Source organism: Barbatula barbatula (genome assembly GCF_947034865.1).
Source record: "Barbatula barbatula genome assembly, chromosome: 12".
NCBI classification, from domain to species: Eukaryota; Metazoa; Chordata; class Actinopteri; order Cypriniformes; family Nemacheilidae; genus Barbatula; species Barbatula barbatula.
In genome coordinates this window covers 2,318,575-2,342,397 of record NC_136775.1, presented here as the reverse complement: position 1 = coordinate 2,342,397, position 23,823 = coordinate 2,318,575, and the positions used below count along the sequence as shown (strand labels likewise).

The 23,823-nt window shown below is 38.3% G+C and overlaps 1 protein-coding gene across 1 annotated transcript in view; it reads right to left on the bottom strand.

Annotated features, from left to right (window-relative positions):
- Window positions 1-23,823, bottom strand: part of eif3ha (eukaryotic translation initiation factor 3, subunit H, a) — a 45,745-nt gene that overhangs the window by 15,688 nt on the left and 6,234 nt on the right. The window contains exons 2-3 of the mRNA XM_079470436.1: window positions 19,877-20,033; window positions 3,593-3,760 (exon numbers count right to left, since the gene is read on the bottom strand). Coding sequence (XP_079326562.1) covers window positions 3,593-3,760; window positions 19,877-20,033 — 325 coding nt within the window. The remainder of the gene's footprint in view (window positions 1-3,592; window positions 3,761-19,876; window positions 20,034-23,823) is intronic.

Sequence of the window (23,823 nt, the reverse complement as noted above, 5' to 3'; positions counted from 1 at the left end):
AACATCTAACAGATGCGGTGCACAGATGTGAGGGGGCAGAATCCAATGATTTAGGGCAAATTTGACAAGCATAAGCATTAGCTTTAGAGGCCCGATAGACAGCGTGATGTATCGAAATGAGTTTTCAGATGAAAATACACCTGCGTCTATGAGCCGCTTGAATTGGAGCAGAAACAATCCGAGATCTCAAGACTTTTCCTGGTATGCAGAGAGATGTTGGCAGATTTTTATTTAGCCTTTAATATATCGGCCTGCATTATTGATGGGTTCAAAGGGGGCATGATTAAATATAAAGAACGGCACGGCAGTGTCTGCAGAGCTGTGTGTGGAATAAAGACTTTCCGAACACTGTCTCTCAACACATCATCTTCTATTGCTCAAGATGGCAGCGGGGTTATCATCAATGTCACCAACTCACGGCCTCGTGTGGCTTATTGGTTATATAAAACTATGACAACTGCACTATGATAAAACATTTTATTTCTCTACAGAAAACTGCTTATTCTGATTAGTTTTAAGTAACGCAGTTTACTATTCTAACAGTCTAAAGGCCGTTTACATCAAGGGCCTCACGATACATATCACGATAGATGGGTCCCGATACAATATATCACAATACATTCGATACGATACAAACGTTCGATATATTGCAATAATTTTTTTAAATAGCTAAAAATACATGTTGGTGTGTACAATCTATGGTATTCTGGTATGTTCATCACATTATAGTGATAACTCTGCAGACACAAAAGATTCCATTCAATTTTATTAACAAAGGTATTTATAAGAGGTATTTGTCATCTTGCTTACACAGTGTTACTGAACAGCGAACATATAATGTTTAAAGTGCATATTTAGTCATTAAAAATTTAAATGCAATTGCCACAAAAAACGTATTTTTTTCAAAAAACAAAGTACATTAAAATCTATTCATAAAACTGAAATTGTCAGTATGACTCTCTTTTATATCCCACTCCACCAGTGCAGTTTTCAGTAACTCCGCAATGTTTATGCCAGTACGGCTCGTCTCATGCATTGCGCGTGTCTATGGTTGTGATGTAATCCTAACATACGATGCATTGCAAGTCAGGGTCACTCGCTCTACCGAGCCAAGGGATTTTTTTACCTCTTCGTAAATCCCGGGTACTTCTGCGTCCGTTGTGTGCCTGCGAATCGGAATCACATAACACAGCTAGTGTTCACCATATGCCCGAAGCCGGGGTTTTCAACCACACTGTCGCAAATCCTTACAAAGAAAATACACCACCGACTCTGTTATTTTCTTTGCACGAGCTAAGATATACGGAAGTTTGTTGGTGATATTATATGAATGAATCTACTTTACGCCTTTTGCTTTCTCGCACCCGCTTGTTTTTAAAACATTGTCCGTATGACAGCGAATCACCGCAACATCAACAGGAACGGAAAAAATGGTTAGGCGATGAAACGTCATTTTGAATCCATTCAAACCATGATTTATTTAAGGTATCGATACTATAGGTTGGACTATCGATACACTATCGTGAAAAAAATTATCGCAATAGTTAGCTGTATCGATAATTTTGCACAGCCCTACTATACAGTGGTGTGAATGCAGCATTTTGTTTGTCATATTCCAGGAAACCCCTCCAGATTTCATAAAACAATGCGAAAAGTGATAAACATTGTATGTGTCCTATGAAAAAGACTTACACAGGTCTCAACAAAAAGACCTGTCTTTTTTTTCTATACTGTGGTATTCAATTATAATCCTAAAGCAAGACGCCAATTTTAAACAGACCTCATAACCACATACAGTGGTATACAAATTGAATAGTTTTGTGTAATTTCACAGTAAACCTCTCGAATGTGCAAGTGACAAGCCAAACTTGGTGTTGCTCATGGTGTTTTGGTCCACCTCCCCGGTCTGGGCATTGCCATATCTCAGTCTCAGATTCACCCATTCGGACAAATGAGGCGTCTACATAGAGGTCAGAGTCTGAGCTTCCGTTTCATATTTTTTTTAAAGATATCCTCAATGATTTAACATATAGGGAAGAAAATACAAAATGCAAAAAATGCAGTCATTATAAACAACTTTTACTTTATTAAAAACGAATTAAACTAAATTAATTATATTATGCATTAATAAACAATATGTAAATACTGCAAAATGTTTTGCTACAAACTAAACTGAAAGGCAGTAATTGTTCAAAAAACAAAGCATGTTTTGTGCAGTCTTAGCTTTGAGTAATGTGGGTGTTTTCTCTACATGCTTTTGCATAGGTGATGATCATATCACACCGCCAATCCTCCTTCCTACACTGACCGAACCCTCAAACCGCTCCGATAAATAGTTCAAACTACATAAACACATCATGTTTTATGGTTACATTGTACATAAGTAAGAGACGGAAGATCTCTATTTTTGAAGAGGTTTGCCTGTGAATGTATTTAAAATAACATTGCAATTGAGCTGACTGTACCACAAGGACAATATAGCAGCTGCAATGGTGCACTTCCCCAGAAACTAAAGACCCAAAGCTTTCAAATGATACCACGTATGACAGTTCTACTTACAGAAATACATGTAAACATTATAAAATTTGTGATGTCATTTTGGACCCACCGGCAGGTCCGTATAAAAATAACAAGAAAGCTAAAAATATAGTACATATAACAAATTTCCAAAACATTAATAATTTGCTAAAGACCACAAGATGCAAACGCTGGTCAAAAAGACCTTCCAGTTTCATTTTTGTATTAATATTTTTTTAATCTGACCTAAAAAATGAATTCGTTTTAACAACATTCACTTTTTTATTTGGTTATAAATGTTCAGTTGGTTGTATTTTGTTCAAAAATGTTTGCAGTGTTATGCTATAACGGAGTTCTTCTGGACCAGCGTTGTTTACATTTTTCGAAGTGGTCTTTAGCATTTGTTATTTGTCAAAGAACCGACAACATTCACAGTTTAATATTTGCAATACAAGTGTAATCCTTCAATGTTAAATTACTTTGTTAAATAACTTCCACACCGGTGCTAATAAGTGCAGAAACGATACCTTGAGTGATTCGAATACAAAAAATCATTGAGGCAATTAGGTTTGCCTCGAAGCTTTGTTTAATCCATTTAACTATAGTACACATGGTATGTCTCATGCTGATAAATAAGTGATGGCTTATTGAAATGTTGAACTGCTAATTTAATTAATTGGTCTAGTTTGCGAGTAAAACTTGTTTTCTGGCTGCATTGAGTCCATTAAACTAGATGCGGACTAGTGGATGCCGGATCATGTTATTTACGCATGCCATCTGCCTGTTCTGCGTGTCTGATGTTATGCAGGACTACTTGACCAATAGCAGATTCAGGAAAACTGTTTGAAAACATGATTCTCTGCAATCCCATTAGGTGACGCTAATAACCCAGAAAACACATTAAAATAAACAAATTTCAAAATGTGAAACTACAATAACATCAGACAGCAGTTATATCTGCATGTGATGCTATAAAGAAAAATATTAAGAGATTAAAACAACATTCCCATCCCACAAGCCCCTTCTGCCATTTCCATAGTCTGTAAAAGAATAATGATCAGTTAAAGCCACTCACCATAAATAAGCACCACAGACTCTTCGATGGCATGCTGGTAACTGAACTGAGAGTCCAGCAGCGCTCGACTGACAAAAGAGCCGTAATATGTAGACTGATACCAGCCGACGTGAAGATGGTCGATGTTAACGTGACGCAGGCTCCTCATCATCTCCATCTGGTATTGAACTGGCAAAGGCAGAAAGAGAGAAAGAGAATTTGTTTATATCTTTACTTTGAAGAATGATTGTGCCGACTAAAAAAACTAAAACTTTGACATTTCCAGGGCTGTTCATTAGTCAAAGCGAAAGGCTCCCAGCTGGTGCATCATGGGAGGGAGTGAGGTGCTGGAAAAACTTGATGGTTGGGTAGATTCAGCGTCCTGAAAAGTCTGGTTTTCGAAATCCTCATGAACACTTATTTGACCTCAAATGTAATAAGAAATTTTTTTTTTCTCATGGCACGTGATGAATTTGACATTATTGGTGCCAATCTTAGCAACCACTTTAAAACAGCACTTTAAACATCTTCAACTACAAAACAAACACTACAAATGAAGATTCACCGATATATCGGCCAATAATCGGTATTGGACAATAAAAGTGATTCTTCACTTTAACGGCTATAGATCAATAGTTTAAAAAGCCAACGATTAGAAGTAAAGAAATATAAATGTAACCTTTAGAATTAAGTCAATGCAAGTAAATATTACAACCAAACTTTCTGTATCGGCATAAATCAAAGTGCAACCAGTATCGGTGCATCTCTAACTACAATCCATTCCCACAAAGATAAAACAAGATATCATCAAATTCAGGTCTGGGCGCCGATTCTCAGTGAGAATGCAGAGAGGTCAACAGGTGAAAAGCCGAAAACGGCGAACCTTACCGGGGATTTACACAAGGAATAGCACACTTTCAGCTAGTATGGAAAACCACCACATCTAAAGGTGAACCCCCAACCACAGGGGTCTCCAACTTGGTGCTAATGGGCACCTGGTAGCCCGCATGACCTCTGTAAGGTGCCCGCTAAACACAGGGCTCACCAATAATGCTCAAGACAGCTGACAAATCTGTGACTATACCAATCAGCCGAGTGCTACACAGTCATGAAAGGTTATTATTAGCTTATGTTATAAGCTTTAATATCTGAATTTTGTTCTGCGAGTGTAAAAATAAGGCATCGCATGTTTAAAGTTTGAATGTATGTTATCAACAAGTAGCCCTCTAGAGGATTTTAGATATTTTGGTAGCCCTCGCTTACAAAAAGGTTGGAGACCCCTGCCCAACCAGATGAATCGCTTTGAAGGCCAACTTCACACCTCAACTCCTCTCGTAGAGAACAGCGATGTAGCCGCAAATAATCAAACCCTACTGGGAAGTGACCAAACAAGTACCGCATGAAGCATGGGGAAAAAAAGTCCATTCAAATCCACGCACAGGGAAAAGTTTAATTGTTGGTTTCAGCTATGAAAACATGGGATGAAAATCCTCAGAGCTGAAGCGCAGGATCCCGACACGCTGTCAGTTTACCGTAACAGCCCACCGGATCTCAATTCCTGGAGATGACAATGAAAAACAGAGCGAGAGAATATAATGGAAACTGCCTTGAGGAATGGAACGTCTGTCCAAAGGTGTTGGAGCGTCACTTTGTTCTGCAAACAGTGGATGGTGCCAATATGACTGAAAGTTAAGCCGGAAGAACAGTTTATGCGAGTAAACAGACGTAGATGCACGCCTGATGCATTTTAAGCGTGCAGTCCAATTAAAACACACTTGAGGCATTTGCAAACCTCAGTGCTTGAGGAGGTGATAGTTCAACCAAATCATCAAGTCATTTATTTACACTCATTTATGACTCTTCTCTGGAACACAAAAGATGTTTTGAGAAATGTCTCATTGTGTCCATACAATGAAAGTCAATGGGGGTCAATGTTGTTTGGTTCAATAACCGTATTTTAACCTTTCACCTTAGAACATATGATATAGTTGTCATAACAATCGCGTCACCATTAAATAAACAATCCCAAGGCACAACAACATTTATACCAGCAGGTGAATCTGCCGGACATCATACCACCCGACGTTAAAATCAAAAGTCAACAATAAAAATCACAATATTTCACCAAACAAACAACTAAATCTCCACAAATACCGGAAGGTTTAGGGCTCTATTATAGCATGTGTATGTGCACAACGCCAAAACTGATGTTGAAAAACGAAATCTTTTGAAAGCCTCAAGCCATCCTTTTTTTCAGAAATGTTTGATGTGTAGTGACTCAGAACACCACGTAGGACAGAAAACTACTCTAATGTTCAAACCCCACATAATCCCCAAAATGTGTGACTGCAAAACCACAGTGGTCTCTTTGAAGTCAATGTGAAAAACATTCACATTATTGTGACATCACCTATAGTTGTTTACAGGTGGTTAAAGGGATAGTTGAAAAATCTGTCATTAACTTGACCTCAGGTTGTTCCAAACCTGTATAAATTCATCTGTTCTGATGAACAAAAGGAAGATATTTGGAAGAGTGTCAGTACCAAACAGATCTCATCCCCCATTTACTTCCATAGTAGGAAAAATAAATATGGGAGTCAATGGGGAATTAGAAAAGTATTACAGGTTTGGAACAATCTGAGGGTGATTAAATGACAGAATTTTCATTTTTGGGCAAACTGTCCCTTTAAGCATGTTTTAACATCTATGGAATATGAAGTCAAACATTTTTTGTTTTAAATCACGTTGACAAGTTTGTGTCCAACAATACCATGAACACGCATTGAGGATGGAAACAGGGTCAACTTTAGTTTTATGTAAAAATGAAAGCATAGTAAGAGTAGTAGTCTCTCTAGCATTGTGGACCCTTGATAAAAGCAAAATGAAAGCAGAAGGGTTATTTTCCATCTCCGAAACATACTCCAGTATCACTCTCATCGCTCTCCGCCGGATGATGATATTCTTGCTACAAAAAGCACTTCTCACAATCGAGCAAAACACTGTGCTGTCATGCTTTTCTTTTTGCCCATTTCGGTCATAATCTTCTCTCGCTCTCAGACAGAATCAGCATTACCGTGTGTGCCAGCGAAGTATAACAACTAAATTCATCATCCCTCGGTCGTGACAGGCAACGTTGAATATGAATGAGATGCCGAGATGTAATTTGTGGCGAAACTCTCGGTTGGTTTCCTCACGAGAGCGAGACGTCTTAAAGCACTAAATGGAAGCCAAACAAGCGATTCAAATCTTTGGAATAAACACACACACAAACTCCTCACAGTCCCACTTCTAGCAGAAAAGACAGCTCTGTCGACACAATCCCTACAGTCCTGTAAGAACTGATCGCTATGAGGCAATACATTCAGTCCGGGATGCAATTTGCATTCCCACGGAAGCTCCACAATGACACTTTTCTTGATACGAAACCTGCTAAAAATACCCGCGGCGAATGAGGCAATGACAAGTGGACGCTTTTATGGAACTCTTACAATACTCTTCAAAGCTAAGGATATGAAACTTTGTATGGCCACAACGAACACAATGGTTCTCCCATCACAAAATGGCATTCTCAAGTCAAGTATTCCACTGCTTGGCTAAATGCTGAACTAATTTGTCTTGAAGCATGTCTGAGGATGATTCCGGTTTATCTGACATCAGATGGATGAATTTGAGGGGGTATAACTGGCTTCTGTGCTGAAAAGCCGCCATGAAATGAATCTGAACACTTTATAGGGTCTACATTGTCACGGTGCAAACATTAAAGCTTGTTGATTTGGCACCAACGATTTGCAACGGTGAGCTAAAAACAATAATAGATTTACAATGAAGAAGACTTTAACACATTTAAAATTTGAGCTGTCAACCAACGTTAAGATAACTGTGTACAGTGACCTGCAATTTTGTGTTTTAAACTGAGATGGAGCTAGAGAGGCAAACATTACAAACAGATATGCTCCTTCGCGCTGACAAAATTTCCATTTTAAAGATATAATCGTTTAAAACTGACCGCCTGGCACGTGTGCCAAAAAAATCGAGTAATTCCATGACATCGTGCCACACTACAGCCACTCGTCAAAGTTCTCATCCAATCGGCAACGAGAGCTGCGCATTTATTTTGTCCTACATGGTGCATTTCACATCTACACAGAATGTTGAATGTTATGGAAGAGATCGGACATGGCAGCCTTGATGAGTAAATTAGCAGGCAAACCCCAGTGTCACTCACCATCATGTGGAAAATGCTAATCTAGCCTGCTAGCAGTGCAATCAAACGCTACCCTTCCTCTCGCAAATCACCATCCAAAGCCAACGTTTCTGGACAGGATTGCCTACTTTGCCTTTAAGTGACACATCATGGGAATCGCTGATCTTCCTATTCTTTTCAAATATACTTTTACACCACAGTGGCTATCAATCTGTTAAATGAAGCTTTGCCAGACTGACTGTCGTAAACAAAACCTAATTGGTTATATTAAAAGGGGGCAGGGCAAAAAAAGGGTTTCACTGGGAATTTAAAGGTGATGTAAACTATTTCTGATTCTACCAAAACTACAAGTTTTTTTCTACAAGTGCAAAACTACATCTCTCCCTTTGAAAAATAAAACAGCTGCGTTAATGTCTTTTGAACACAGGTATTTCAAAACAATTATCCGTACCCTTTATCTGCACGAAGCATGAGTCTGGTTTAAGTCGGGCATTGGGGATTGCAGACTATTGCATTCTGCGATTCTCATTGTGGCTGTCGAATTCAAAGGCTTTTGTGTGAGAAGCACTTGAGGGTCAAAATCACGTGGATCATTAATTTAACGATACATCGGAATCTGCTGTCAAACCCCTAGTGTGAAACACAAGCCGGGTGGGAGTCAAAGACGTCATTACCTGGATGAACTGTGACAGCTGATTTGTCGGTGACTGTGCAAGACCATTCATTCCAAAATCACCATTAGGCAACGCAGGCCTTCTACGCAGAGTGACACAAGTAATAAGAGTCCACGTCAAACTCCAGAATAATTTATTGCCTTTTTCGCGGGGCCTGATTTCTTATTGTCAAGGCTAACCGTGAATTACGTTAAGCAAACAGGCCCTTCATACGAGGCCAATATCTGCCGTCTGAAATTGCATGCTTTCAAATCCACTCGCTCTTATTCTGCGTTCCAGAAAACACGCAATTCACACGCCTCCTGCTTGAAAATAACTGCTGGAACGCCGTCAAGTCAGACAACAGAAATCCACCGGTACCGCGATGTACAATAACAATTGTGTTATACGAAATAGTTTTAAGACTATTAAGACACAAAAAGCACATTTCAAACAACATGCATACAATTTGAAAACGTATACATTTAATATATATATATAAAATGATACATTCAATATTTAAAGCTAAATTATAGCCCAAATTATTATTTAACGCCAAATTAGAGCAGATTATTACTATTTATAAAAGAAAATCATATGAATTATGTATACGTTTTCATACTATTAACACAGCTATTAAATGTGTACAATAAAGTAGTTAGTCTGTGTTAATAGTATAACACATTTGATTTTTTAACAATAGTATTAATTTGCGTGATAACTTTCAATATTTAATGTATCATTTCATATAATATAGATTTTAAAATTGAAAATGTATGTATTTAATATATAAAAATGATATATTGAATATTTGAAGTTAAAGTCATGAAACAAAATATTACTATTTATTAAAAAAAATCATTTATTTATCTAGATAGTTTTCAAAACATTATGACTTACCATGATCCACAGCAGTAAACTAAAATAACGATTATTTATATTTTGAGCCGTACAATTACAAGAAAACATTAAGATAAGTGCACAAAGTAACCTACAATTGTATGTTCTAAAAGGAGAAGATGACAGAAAGGCAAATGTTATGTATTGCAGCTTTAATAAAATAAAAACAAACTGAACATCATGACCTATCGTTAAGTCTGATTTACTGAAACGCGTCAGGATCAAAACTGCTTTAAATATTCGCACCTGTCTGGAACGCAGCATTGGGTCATGTACCGCTCAGCCTCATATTGTTATACATCATGGGTCTGAGTTAAGAGTGTATTGCTTATTACTGTCCGGGGCTGATAGACGTTCAGTATAATGTCAGCGCGATATTCATTCAACTCTCCATTAACAAGCCCACGTTATCAAAGAGAAGCAGCGCATTAATGCACACATCAAGGGCATGTTTTCAGCGGCATAAGACCGCACCGCAGGTACGTTTGTAATACGCTCCTGCAAATCCTCATGACACGCAGCTGATTTACAACCAATTCACTGTAGTGCAGGAACCAAGGCGAGATGGTCACGTCAGAGATGCTGAATTATTCATTCCTTGGGGAAAATCAAAGTCAAACGCACTACTATAACAATAACCTGTTCAGGTTTAATAACATAACATCTCTTAAAGTTAGAATTCTGTCTTCGTTTACTCAACCTCACGTAATTCAGATGACTTACTTTCTCATGCAGAACACAAAAGAAAATACATTTTGTAACCAAACAACATCGACCGCCAATTGACTTCCTCTGTAACACAAAACAACGGAGACATTTTTTGTGTTCTGCAGAAGAAAGAGTTATATACAGCTTTTCGAACCACATGGTGAATAAAAAATAGAGCACGGCATGGGTTTAATCCCAGAGATTCAACGGTCAAAAACAAATGTATAGTATAATGCAATGCAAGCCGCTTCGGATAAAAGCGTCTGCCAAATGCATTAGGCTAAAATGTAAATGTCTGAATTTTTGTTTTTTGGGAACGACCACTAAATAAGGACAGGCCTAAACCCAAATATATTAAAATATAAATTACATTTTATAATAATTAAGCCGATTAAATGTATTAAAGGTACAGCTCACCCCAAAATGAAAATTCTGTTATCATTTACTCAAGTTGGACACAATTGGACCACACTCACTACCATAGCAGGGAAAATGTGCCCCAGAACTGCTTTCTTTCTTAAAATAATTTTTTTTCAACAGAATATAAAAATTAAAGTGTTTCTTTTGCTATGGTAGTCAATGATTATAAGCATTCTTCCAAATATATTTGTGTTTATCAGAAAAAAGAAATGTATACAGATGTAGTTGAAATTGAAGGAGAGTATATGATGACAGAATTTTTATTTTTGGTTGAACTATTAGAAATGGTCACACTTTTCATCATTAGTCATCAAAATACATATTTATTTTCGTTCTAAAAACTAACAGCCATGTTAATTTTGACATAACCCTATTCACCACCATATTCGGCCTGACACGTTAAATCCAGAAAGATGATCATCATCGATTTCATCTTCATTTTCATCACACTGAATCCATGCAGAGAGACAGCATTACGGTTTCTTCAGGCTGCGTGGGGGGGTTTTCATTATGCATGCGACTCAATCCTCCAAAACCGCAATTCTCTGATTTGATACGGCTGTGCCGCATGCGTGATGATACTGCAGAACAAATCACAAAGAACACCAGCTTTACCCCTTAAAACACTGAAGCCGATCATCTGAAAGCACGCTCAAACAAATATTAACATGGACTCTGACCGTTTCTGACCACGCTTTTAAATTCAACAGGGTTCCTCCTGCCACACAAACTAACTGCATCACTGCCTCCACCTGGTCAGGCTTCCCAACAGCACTTGAAGATACGGGCCGATCGCTTCATTAAACAACCGTGATGTTAATACATGTCCTGGGAGCCTTCTGTTTTGTTGCGTACGGTCTAGTTGTTTTTAATCACAATAATGCATCTTACGAAAACGGTGCCTTAACAAAGCTCATTTTTCATTACAAAAATAAGTTTACTAGTCGCAGTGTTGGGCAAGTTACTCTGAAAATGTCGTTTACTACTAATTACTACTTTCTGTATCAACCTTGATTAGTTAAGGCGACTCAAGGATAGACATGAAACGGCTCTTTCAATTCATGCAAAACAATTATATAAACTACATATAGTTGTAATAATAACTGACCAAAGCATTACAAATGTGAGAATTATACATTAAAGCATAGATTTTGAAGTTAGACTTTGAATTTTGATGTCAATTCCACTATTGCACACACACACACCGTATTAAGTTTAATTACATCAAAAGTAACTGTAATTAAGTTATAGAAAATATAAAAGTAATCGCTTACTTTACTTTTACAAGGAAAGTAATTAAGTTACAGTAACTAGTAACTAGTTACACCATACATAGTAAATATATTAGAAACCGAAGAAAGTACCGCCCGCCCCAGAAGACCCTATAAACAGAAGCTCAAGGGACTACAGCGGTGCACAAGACCAGCCCACAAGACGAGGGACCAGAACAACAGCTTGAATGATGGGACGTATTTGTCAACCAAAGGACTGCTTCGGCCGCCTCTCGTCCCATTACAACACCAGATATTGACTGGAATACTCCAGCCTGATGTTTATTTATTTTTTCCTCCGCATCCCTCCGGCGTAGACGGGTGTCAGGCACACGCTGGGCTCTCTTAACTAAGATTAATTGCAGCTAATCTCCGATGCCCGGTGGAACGCGCAACAAAGCAAGCCTCAGATCCTATTATGCAGCTGCTAGAAGAAAATTAGCCAGCGTGCCTCGCCGACGCCGGATGAGACGGCGATATGCTGTTTACTCGCCGCCACACACGCATCTGTCAGGGAGGACACGTGTACGGGGCGCGTGTCGCCGCGACCCTCCCTCCGCGTTTCACAAGATCTCCTCTCCCCCCGCCCGCCGGATGAGAAAAGAGAACAGAAGTAAATTTATTCGCTGGCTCCCTCGTCCCCGTGCGTGTCTACTAATGGTGGATGATTTCTTATTTCACACTTGTTCTGTAGAAAGTTCCCCTAAGGTGGGCTTCTAATTACCTGTAGGATTTCAAGTGCAGCGACAGGAAAATTTACAGGGGCACAATATCAGAATAATAAGGGCGTGAGTGCCGACTGCTCTGAGCCGGGGGGCTTTCTCAGAGTCGCGAGACGCAACTGACAAGGATTCTCACGATTCGCTTTTTGTCAGATGCAAAGACTTCAACAGGTACAAAGGAGGGGGTTTTTCATAGAAGCATCAGGTCTTGCATGCTCTGCTATCTTCTACAGATAAGAACAAATATATCAAATCAAATATAGTCGGTTTTAATTCACCAAACACGAGCACACACATCTGCAAACCTTCAAGTCTACACCTTTGAGTTCACCTGAAAATTAAAATCGTTCAAAACCTGTATATGATTCTTTCTTCTGTGGAAAACAAAATACATTTTGAGAAATGTCTCTGTGGTTTTGTATCCATACGTACTCCTTATATAACAAACGTACTGGCTGTTTTATGCAAATCACTGATTCATTAACATTAAAACGATGGCACAAACGAATTTACACTTTCTTGAAAATCCGACATTGAGAAACCGTTCCTGCACACATAAGTGCGCAACTTCAACAATTTATGCAACTTAACCACGCAATTACTACCAAATGAGTCTAAATAACTCTAATCCACGCCACATGCAACTCCAGCCCCATATTTCAAGAAGTCAATTAAGAGAAAACCCCTCGAGAGAAACAAAACATGGGAACTATTGACGCTGAATCACCTTATGGCAGCCAACTGCTTGAAATCTGGCTCTTCAGAGAAGCTTATTAAAATACGTTTGCCAACGAGGATTCTCCATCTGCCAAAAAAAGCTCTTGTCATTGTTTTGCCTGTATTACAGATTAATGTTTTACAACTATAATTATTAGTATTAATAATAAAAAAAGTGGCTAGCATCAACACTACTTAAAATGGTCTGGTGGAATACCGTCAGATTTTATCATTTCGCTGAAGATACGAGACAATTAATTGTGCCCTAATGACATCACGAAGAGGTCATCTAATTAAAATGCTTTTAAAGAAGCCGTTCAGAGTAATATTGCCTTCATCGTGCCACTAAATGTATTGAACGAGATCTAGCGCAGAAACGCTGCAGTACAAGCCTTTGATAATGAAAGCAATTCAGTTCGATTGTGTCGCCCCCACTTCCCGCAAATCAGACATTAATGAGTCAGCTGGGCTTTGTAAAAGGTTCCCTCTGCAAACGCATTTATAAAAATACGTACGCAAATGCGATCTAGATTATAAAGAGATTAAATTGCTCACAAGGTAGAACTGCAATCATATCAAGGGTTTGTGCAAAACGCATTAGTTTCAAGACATAAAATAGGTCCACTGTGTAATTTTTGTGGAGGGTTTATTGACAGAAATGCAATAAAATATACATAACTGTGTTCAGAGGTGTATACAAATTTTACATTGTGAAGCATTCTTTTTTAATTACCTTAAGAGTTATCCATTTCAATCTACATATACCGCGGGTCCCCTTGCATGGAATACACCATTGTGTTTCTACGGTAGCCCTAAGTGGACAAACTCTACAGAGCGCGTTTCGAAAATACTCCAACAAAGAAGCGAAGATGTGACAACATCTTTGTGCCGTGTCAGCCATTGTAGTGCTTCGAAAGGGAGGGTTGAAGTTAGCCGTTGGTTGCATTACGCAACATCATCACTAAATTTCATACACCGGACCTTTAAAGGTGCCATCTGTAACTTTGAGGAAAGAATATACAAAATAAGCTAAAGAAAAACAAGCCACAATAGAATTCAATCCAAATACAAACTCCGTCACACTGTTGCTTATATGATGTCATCAACGACTTTGGCACAATTTCTCAAATATGATGCTTACTGAACAGAATGCATAACAACATCTAGCATGTTAACAAAGTCCAACAGTTAAGAAAGTGAAAAATAAACTCATCCAACCCCAAAACGTGACAGCTTACTGAATTTCATTATTTTTCTACCTTGCACACATGAGAACTTGATCTGAAAATGGCACTCTAGTTTCTAATGCGCTTTAATTATCAGCCGCGGTAGCATTGTGACACATCAGAGTCCATAACCTAACGAAATCTGACGGATGGTCCTTAATTCTGATGTGTGTGCAATGTGGAACTTCGGCTGTTGCGCTGTTATTCAGTTGTGATGCTCATTTGTGAATCCGAGACGATTCTGCAGAGACTATTCACAATCACTCTTTTTCTCTTTCCGCCGTGAACTATCCAATGACCGAAATCTTCAACGGGCCTGTTTCAACGTATTCAAAACTAAATGCAACTTATAAACATGCGTTTTTCTAACACTGGGGCAACCCTTAAACACGAGTGCATTTGCTCCCCCTCACGCAAAGATCGAAAAGGTGACATCACATATCAGGTGACGCGATTCTGGGAAGATGGGCAACTGATCCTCCGTTGTGATTAATAAAGTCTTGAGAAGGGTGCAGATCAATCTACTAAAACCTGGACAGGACACATTCAGTGACATCAATAAATCAGACCTTTTAAGTAGCAGATGGGATCAGAGCCAAGGTCACGACTGCGGGCCGCGTCTCATGAGAATCCAAACAGGAGATTGGATTGTGATTCCTAGTTGATTACGTTTCCTTTAAGATTCACATTAGAGTCTGAGTTCGAGTGTTCAGAGGTCTATCATTGCTCAGAGATTTGATGGAGATCTTAGTTATGTCGTATAAACTTGGTCTCAGATGATTCACATTGCTTAGAAGTAAAAACTGAAACAAGTGAGACAATTGTTCAAACATATGGGAAGTGTACAATGTAGATTGTAGATTGGAGTGCATTTCATTAGAAATGTTTCAAAGTTCATATTGAGATCTTCAATAATATTCACTTTCGATTGTAGGCTTGACAAATCTGAGCTCGGTTTGACCCACTGAAACTCAGACGGAGACATTTCTTAGATTATTTGAAGGAGACTTAAGGAATTTCCATTTGCTCTTAGACGTCAGGGAGAAATAGCGGAGATATCTCACCCGTGATCATTCCTATAGCTTGGCATTACAAAAATATTTGAACCCAAACAACCTATCAAAAACAGTTTTCCACTCTCAACGTGTCATTGTGCCCTCTTCCAAAACATATTGAGCAACATGCTGACTATAAATAATTCATACGCCACCAAAAAGTATCCAAAACCTTCACATATCCCTATAAAAACAGACTCTTTGCACAATCACCGTATGTGTTTTATGAATAAAGTCATTGAAGTCATACGACCAAACCATTACAGAGTCACTGGCTTATCAACATGAACACTACACGACGTCCAGATGTGTCTGTGCATCTGCCGAAAATATCATATACAAAAATCATATCTAAATTCTGTTCCACGCCGTTGAACTCTATCCGTTTTATAATGCAAGAACATGCCCTGTGTTAACCCCCTTTCAAACGTGTCTGATGCACATGACCCCATACCAACGCAATTACCCCGACATCCATTAAAAGCCGCCGGTCTTTTTTCAGACGAACCCACCAGCTTTACGGATCTGAAAACGCGTAATTTCATGCATCACTAATAGGTTCAGCCTCCCCGAGTTAATAATTCAGATCAGAAGAGTTCGGCTGACATAACATCACGAAGCCAAGAGCCAACATGTGTTGAGTCCGATTTTAGTTAATGAAAATAAGTGAAAAGCTTGCACGGCCATACATGTGAAACCGGGGAGAGAATGGAAAGTTTGTTTGGTTTAATGCAGAGGGAAGTGGTGGGATAGATAAGCTTATCTAACGGCCACATTGTGGGTCTAATCTCAGAGCAATGCACATGACTGCCAGTGTCTGTCTCTGTACCGTGGGCTTAATCGATAAGCACAGAACACCTGAAGGTTTCAGCCCGGAACTTCCTCTCTTACACATGAGATCCCAGACAACTTCCTTCAAGTTGAGTCACGCAGATATTAAACCAATAATCAAACGAACAGCATTCATTACGGCTCACGCTGAGATGAGCTTTACTCTTCTGATCTCTGACTGTTTCCAGGTCAGACGTCCAGACCAACTCCAGTCACACATAATGATAAAATGTAACCCGGTCTGTGACATCTTTGCATAGGTCTCATCTAATAATGAGATTACAAGCATCAAAGTAGTCATAGACTAGAGCTGTGCAATTTATCGTAATCGCCGATTACGATAGCCGAAGAAAAATGATTATTGTGAGGCATTACATTTGGCAAAACTATACATCCGTGCAGCTTTTTTACATTTATTTTGATTTTAAGTTGAATTCAAGTGAAAAAAGACAAGGGGACGGACTCACAAAACCTGCTTAACAAATGTATTCTTAACTGCCATGTTTTATCTTAAATTCTAATTGAGGAGAAAAGTTAGGAATGTTGTTTTCCACAAAACAAAACCTCAAGATTGATCTTAGAAAATAATCAAGAATCAAAATTCTCGAAACAAAAGCTGTCGTAAGTATCATCTTAAATCTCAAAAGGTACAATTATAATACATGTATTTTGTTGTTCCACATGTGCCGTGAATTGAAGTGAATCAGAATCATAATTTTGACTTTTACTTGCCATTAAGGAATATTTATTTTGAGATAATAATAAGGTCTAGCTCCCTTACTTTAGCTTTCATTATTATATGAAGTGACAAAGTGACTCGAAACGGAGAGGGTCACAGGTCTTATGCCGTAGTAACATATAAAAAGTATTATTACAAGTATATTTTTTAAACGCTTGTTAATATATTAGCTAACATGAGATCGTTAATGCCGTTTAACTCTTCACATGCAAATATATATAGGCTACATAAGAATGCAATGTGCTTGTTACACGCATTAAGTTTATAGATAAACATAAACAGTTACCACACGAGCGAGCGAGTTATATCATATAATTGTATTCTTATAACAAAAATGTGGAAAATATTTGAGAATGTTTTAAGAAATGTTTGAGAATTGCACTTACGAACATTCTTACGAACTTCCTATAATTGATCTTACGAAAGGTCTTATATTTTGTCTTAAGAACATTTTCGTGAATCCAGCCGCTGGTCTTTATTTTTTGTGTCGATTTAAAAGCCAGCGAGTAATCATGATAAATAACCGTGATCTCAAAATTAGCCAAAATAAGCTTGATAATGATATTTGTATTAACCGAGCAGGTCTATCACAGCCAAAAAGAAAAGACAAAAATAGGCCATGTGCGTTTATCTCTGTAACCTATAGATTTCATGGCGTTTATAAATTGCATATATAAAATTGAATTCATAAAAAATAACCGTACGTAATCACTACCTTTTATTATTTGCCCAAAAACTACCGGAAGCTGGTTTCTGAAAAATGTAATTTAATTTTTGACTCCGTCAATACTGAAGATAACAAGGTTATATCTCTGCATCAAGTAGAAGAAAACGGCACATAAAATCTGGGTTTTCACAACGTGTGACACTGTGTCCTAACCAAATGCGAACGACGACATGCGATAGATATCTTTTCCATGTCAATAAGTGTGTTTTGTCCTAACCAGCTGCGCAATGCGCAACAGACGTTTCTATTTCTGTGACGTCATGGCGGACAACTCCACCCACACCAACCATCTCATTCGATAAAAGTGCTGCACCTCATGAATATGAATCTCCAAACATGGATGACGACAGTCTATATACAAATGATTACATACGTTAAGACGTTTAGTGAGAGTCTAGCATAGTGTCCGGTGAGGCATCACTCATGAGAACAGGAAGCATCTCTCTGCATGTGCACTCTTCCGCTCCAGCGTGAGAGGGTGCGTGGACATAGAAAAACTGTTCTGATTGGCTAGGTTTTGTGATTGTCACGTCCCGCCCCTTTTCTAATTTCGGAATGGACCAACAAATTGCTTATCGCAGAAATCGCATCGCGTTTGGTTAGGATGCAGTGCTAGTCGTAACGCACATTAGGATGCTATGGAAAGATATGGTTTGTTCTAAATGAAAGTTTTTCCTGCTTTGAAATATACACTATCCCCCTCTTCTTTTATCACTGCACCCATGTTGTACTGAACCTGCATCAGGAGAGATAAAACCACACCATCCTTGCCTATCACCGGTTTGGTCTCAGGTCCTGCGACATGTGGATCTGGAGCTTGTTAATGCTCAGCCGCGCCAAACGGTTCAACTCGGCTAACAAGCGCTTTCTAACGGCAAGGTCACCGGCTCAGTCAAGAGGCCCGGGGTTGGGGGCCGACCTCTTGGTGAGGGCTGACACCGAGCCGAGAGAGGGCCAGGAGCAAATTACTAACGTTACTGGACCAGACCAGCACTGGAAACTAATAACCCAGCTCCCAGCGGACAGAACAACAAGATGCTATGGGCGGAGACGCTAAAACTATAATAAGCGTGTTTCGCACAGACCTGGAAATGATTAGGGGATGTCAACATTTCCAGCTCCCCCACATTACAGTATGGCCTAAACAATATCAGAAAAGGCACTCAAACCAGAGAAACAATAACCTTATTTCCTGAAATGCAAAACAAAATAGTCAATCATTACACAAATCATTCACTAAAAAATGTAAATGGTATTTCTTTCTCGGTCAGCTCCAAAAAAGATCATAAACATGGTTTACTTGTTTATACTCGTCTGACATCATATAATGTTTTACTATACAACTACTAAGTTGAAGTATAACTAACATATTTTTGTAATTTAGTCTGACGGGAACAAAAAGTGTTGAAAAAGGAAGAACTTAATGTCCGACTTTCACATTACTGCACCTTTCAAATCATATATCAATACATTAGACTGGAATAATTTGCCTGTAGATATTAGATCCATTACTTCATTTTGGTTGTTTAAACAATCTATATTATCTTATTTTAAAGTAGATTGCGCATGCTATCACTGAAACTGACGTTCTTGTTATGTGTATTGCTGCTTTTTTTATTGGTGTTTTGTTGTTTGTGTGGTTAATCCTAATAAATTCTATCATTGTATTACTGATATTTGGTCACGGGACAAAATGATGCAAGTGGGAATGTAATGATGAGCCAGTTGAAAACCAATTCTAATATGTGACGATTCAAGCCGGTTGAGATGTTATTTGAATCGCAAAACATGTTTTGAACAGCAGGGGCCACTGTGATTACTGCAAACTTAGAAAACGTGGATATCCTAATATTGACATAGTCTTAGATTGTTTATATAAGAGTCTTTTGTGTTACATATTTTTTTATTTGATTGCAGTTCAGTTTGGTTTTTGACAAAAGCCTTTTAGAAATAATAAAAGTGCAATTGTTCATTTCTAATTTGTCTAAACTCATTTTGTAAAATTGAATCCGGGAATGAATCGGATCGTGTAAGAATTTTCATTTTTTGGTGAATTAAGAAAAGGTTTGAAGTGACACATTGTCACACTTTGGGTGTATTGTTCTTTTCTATGTATAGAGAATGAAGCTTACCTTCATCAAACTCCACATCTTCTTCAGTGTGCTGGGGAAAAGGGAAGCAGTTTGTGATCTCCAGACGGTCCTCCACCACCAACCCGAGCAGAACACCCTGAACCACCTCACTGCCCTGTCCCTCCTCCTGATAATGCTTAATGATCTTCAACACCACCTGAACACACAAACACAACATCAACCTGTTGACTAAAACATTACTCAACCAACATCTCACGGTGACAAAACAAATGCAATAATGACGACAACTAAACAGATTTTATAAAGGCTGGTTAAGATATGGTTATCATCACCACACTTAAGCATAGTGTTCCAGTATTTCAAATATCATTTATACAGTACTCAAGTACATTAAAACAGTCTTTTCAGCTTTTAAATTAAAAATACTTTGATGTGAATGTTATCAAGATTTAAAAAGTTAAAACAACATATATTTATGTGAAATATAATGGTGTAAAAACTAAATGCTTTTTATGTAAGAAAACACTAGAACTTAATATTTAGTGTGCAAAAGGATTAATAGTTAGATTAATCGAAAAACTATCCGTTAGATCAGTCGACAATAAAAATGATGGTTAGTTGCAGCCCTATTATTGTTATAATGCGAAAAAATGTATACCTTTCTGGTTTTAACATTTGTAGTTTTTTAGACATTCAGCTGTATATTTGGATTTCAACCTTTAAAAACATTTAGTATTCTACAATTTGTACATGAGCCACAATGAGATCCCCAACCTCTAAAATTATACCATTCAGTGCCTTATAAATACAGAAACCAAAGACAAGGTTGTAAAGACCAGAATCTAAAAGGATATGATGTTTTCTTTGAAACTTCTTAAGATAAAAGCATGCAATGTTAGGAAAAACACCACAAAACATCCTGACCATTTTTTAACTGTAACCATTGGCACGTAATGCAATTTTTTTTACATGAACAGATTCTACTAATAGATTGACCAATGTCTGTATAAAAATAAAATGATGATGCTGCCATAAAACCTTTGGACTTTTTTAGCACCTTTAAGCGTGGCTCCAAATTCTGGGTGAAAACTGCCATATTGAACCGCCCTCTCTAAATGGATTAATACTCAAATTCTTTCAGCAAAAAATTCATTTGAAACATTTCCAAAAGTTGGTTGATGCAACTACTTGCACGTAATTAACTTTGTAGCCAGAATAAAGCCGTTCTGTGAACTTTGAGGGGACAGTAACAAACACTTAGTTTGTAAATGACCGGAAAAGGAAGCATACTCATGAATCAAAAAGTGAAGCATGTCCGACTCCGAGCTAAATGAAGATGACTTTTTCATCTAAACATGGCACTCTGTGACCATTCACAGCAGTGAAAGAAAGAGAAAGACCCGAGGTTAATAGAAGAACAAATACACTGTCTAATTACACACCGGCTCTTTAAATATCAATCCACTCTTGTTTTCCTACTACAATACAATGATAAATGGCACACATCTCCCATCCAGTCAGTAGCAAGACTGCCGCAATGTTCTTTTATTCAAATTGAATATCTGTAAAATCTTAACGGGAATAACAAATAACGTTACATTGGTAAAGCAAGCATAACAGTATTTAAGAGTCTGAGAGTCTTGCAGTTGGTGAAAATAGAGAAGATAAGCTTTCCAAACGCAGATTTCCAAACCCGAGACAAATCAAGAAGCAGCTTTTGTTGTAAAGAACAGAATGATTTCCATCCGGTTCTATTAACAGTTGTTGAACATATTTTGCTGACACAGACAAAGCACTAAAATCCATCCACAGCGATTCCCATGACGCTATTGAATCTACAGCGCCACAGAGAATGAAAGTCTAAACTCAATACGATTAGAGATAAAGATACGGGTGCAGCCAAAGAATAAAACGGCAATACAACACTATTCAATGCACTGACCAGGAATCACAAGAAATCACAAAGCACACGACATTCAATCTGATTCACATTGAAGGAATACTCATGAGTACAATGTCATGACACGCAACTCTTATAGTGGTTTCTTTCCAGCCACAGTATGATCGCCAACGGGTTTGTTTTAACAAACAGAACTTGATATTAATTTCAGTTTTCCTGAATTTACTTTTGATATATACGTGTTTATGTCAAATGATACCGTGGACTCTCAACATCTCTCCCAAATTCTATATTAAAAAAATATTGATCAAAAAAGAGCCAGTGTTTGCGGATCTTGTATGTTTATTGCATACTGTATATATACAGTGAGGGAAAGAATTACTTGATCCCCTGCTGATTTGTAAGTTTGCCTGCTTACAAAGAAATGAAGGGTCTATAATTTTTATGGTAGGTTTATTTGAACTGATAGAAACATTTACATTTAGTCATTTAGCAGATGTTTTATCCAAAGCGACTTACAGATGAGGAAACATTGGAAGCATTTATAACAACATAGGCAACAAAATACATAAGTGCATCAAAACTAGTCCATTAAAGCCTAGCACAGTATAAAAAGCTAGACAGTCACAGAATCACAAACAGAATATCAACCCAAACAAAATTCAACTCTGGTCAGCAAGCAAACCATCGGTAACACGCCATGTCACAATAGATTGAAATCCTGAAGGAGCCAAAATGTGCTCCTGCCCAAGAAGTCCACCTGGCTCGTCTGAAATTTGACAATGAACATCAAAATGATTCAGAAAAGGCTCTGGAAAAAGTGCTGTGAGACCAAAATTGACTCCTGTTTTTGGAGAAAAGCTGACTATGACACCCAAGAACACCATCCCAGCAGAGAAGCACAGTGTTGGAAACGATATGGTTTAGGGATTGTTCTCTGCTCGGGTACAGGATGACTTCACCACATTGAGGGGTTGAGGGACGGGCCCCTTTTTCCCTGAAACCCTCCCCTTAACTAGATCACCGAAGATGGGTCGTAGATGTTCCTTTAACATGACAAAAACCCCAAACGTCTTGCCAACACAACAAAAGAGTGGCTTAAGGAGAAGCACATTAAATGTCCTTGCCAGTCTCTACACCCTATGATAGAAAATCTGTGAAGGAGGCTAAAAATAAAGTTATTTAAAAAAGCAAAACTGTTACGTTGAACCAGAAATCATCACATTCGTAACTACATCCATCCCTCCCCATACATCTCCTAAAGCTTTCATCATGTTTAATAAATGTGAGCTACAGCCCAAATTACTCCCAAATCTCTGGACACACGTAACATGGCGAGCTGAAATGACCTGACAAAGGTGCTCCGGGCTTCCAGCATCCCAGCCGTAAAGATATACGAACCATTTCACAACGGTGTGTTCAATTAATTATGAATGGATTCGCAGTAAACAGTAAGTTACAGCGATGCCCTTTGTCTCTCTTAAAAAGCGCACATCCCGAAACACAGCGGCACCTCATTCCAACGCATGCTTATTGTTGCTTCACCGAGGATTTGCAACAGGCTTTAAGGTCAGAATGAAACAAGCAGGAAAGTCAATACCGGCCGATCTTACTCCTGCCAATCTGTTCATTTCGCGGCGAGGCGGCGCGCTCAAGGAATTGTGAAAAATGCCCCGTTCACCTGAAGCCGCTGGCTAAAATCATAAAGCCGCTGGCTAAAACTTTACAGAAAGATGGCAGAGTTGATAGAAATGAGTGTCGGTAATTGCTCGAGCGGTCGTAACATAAAAGAACAGCACATTTCCTCCCATTTCTATTTTGGCCTTTGAATATTCGCTCATTTGAAAGCAAGCATTTAAAGGTAATTTTTTGGAGGATCAATTGACAGAAATTTAACATAATATATTTAACAGTGTTCAGAGGTGTAGAAAGACCTTCCTTAATAAAGCGTTATCTTTTTATTACCTTAGAAAGAGCATTTCTAGGGGTGCTCCGATCCGATATTTGTTTTGGGTATCGGTGTCGATACTGAATAAAATTCTAGATCAGGTAGTCTGCTAGGCGTGAGATAACAAACAATTCAACC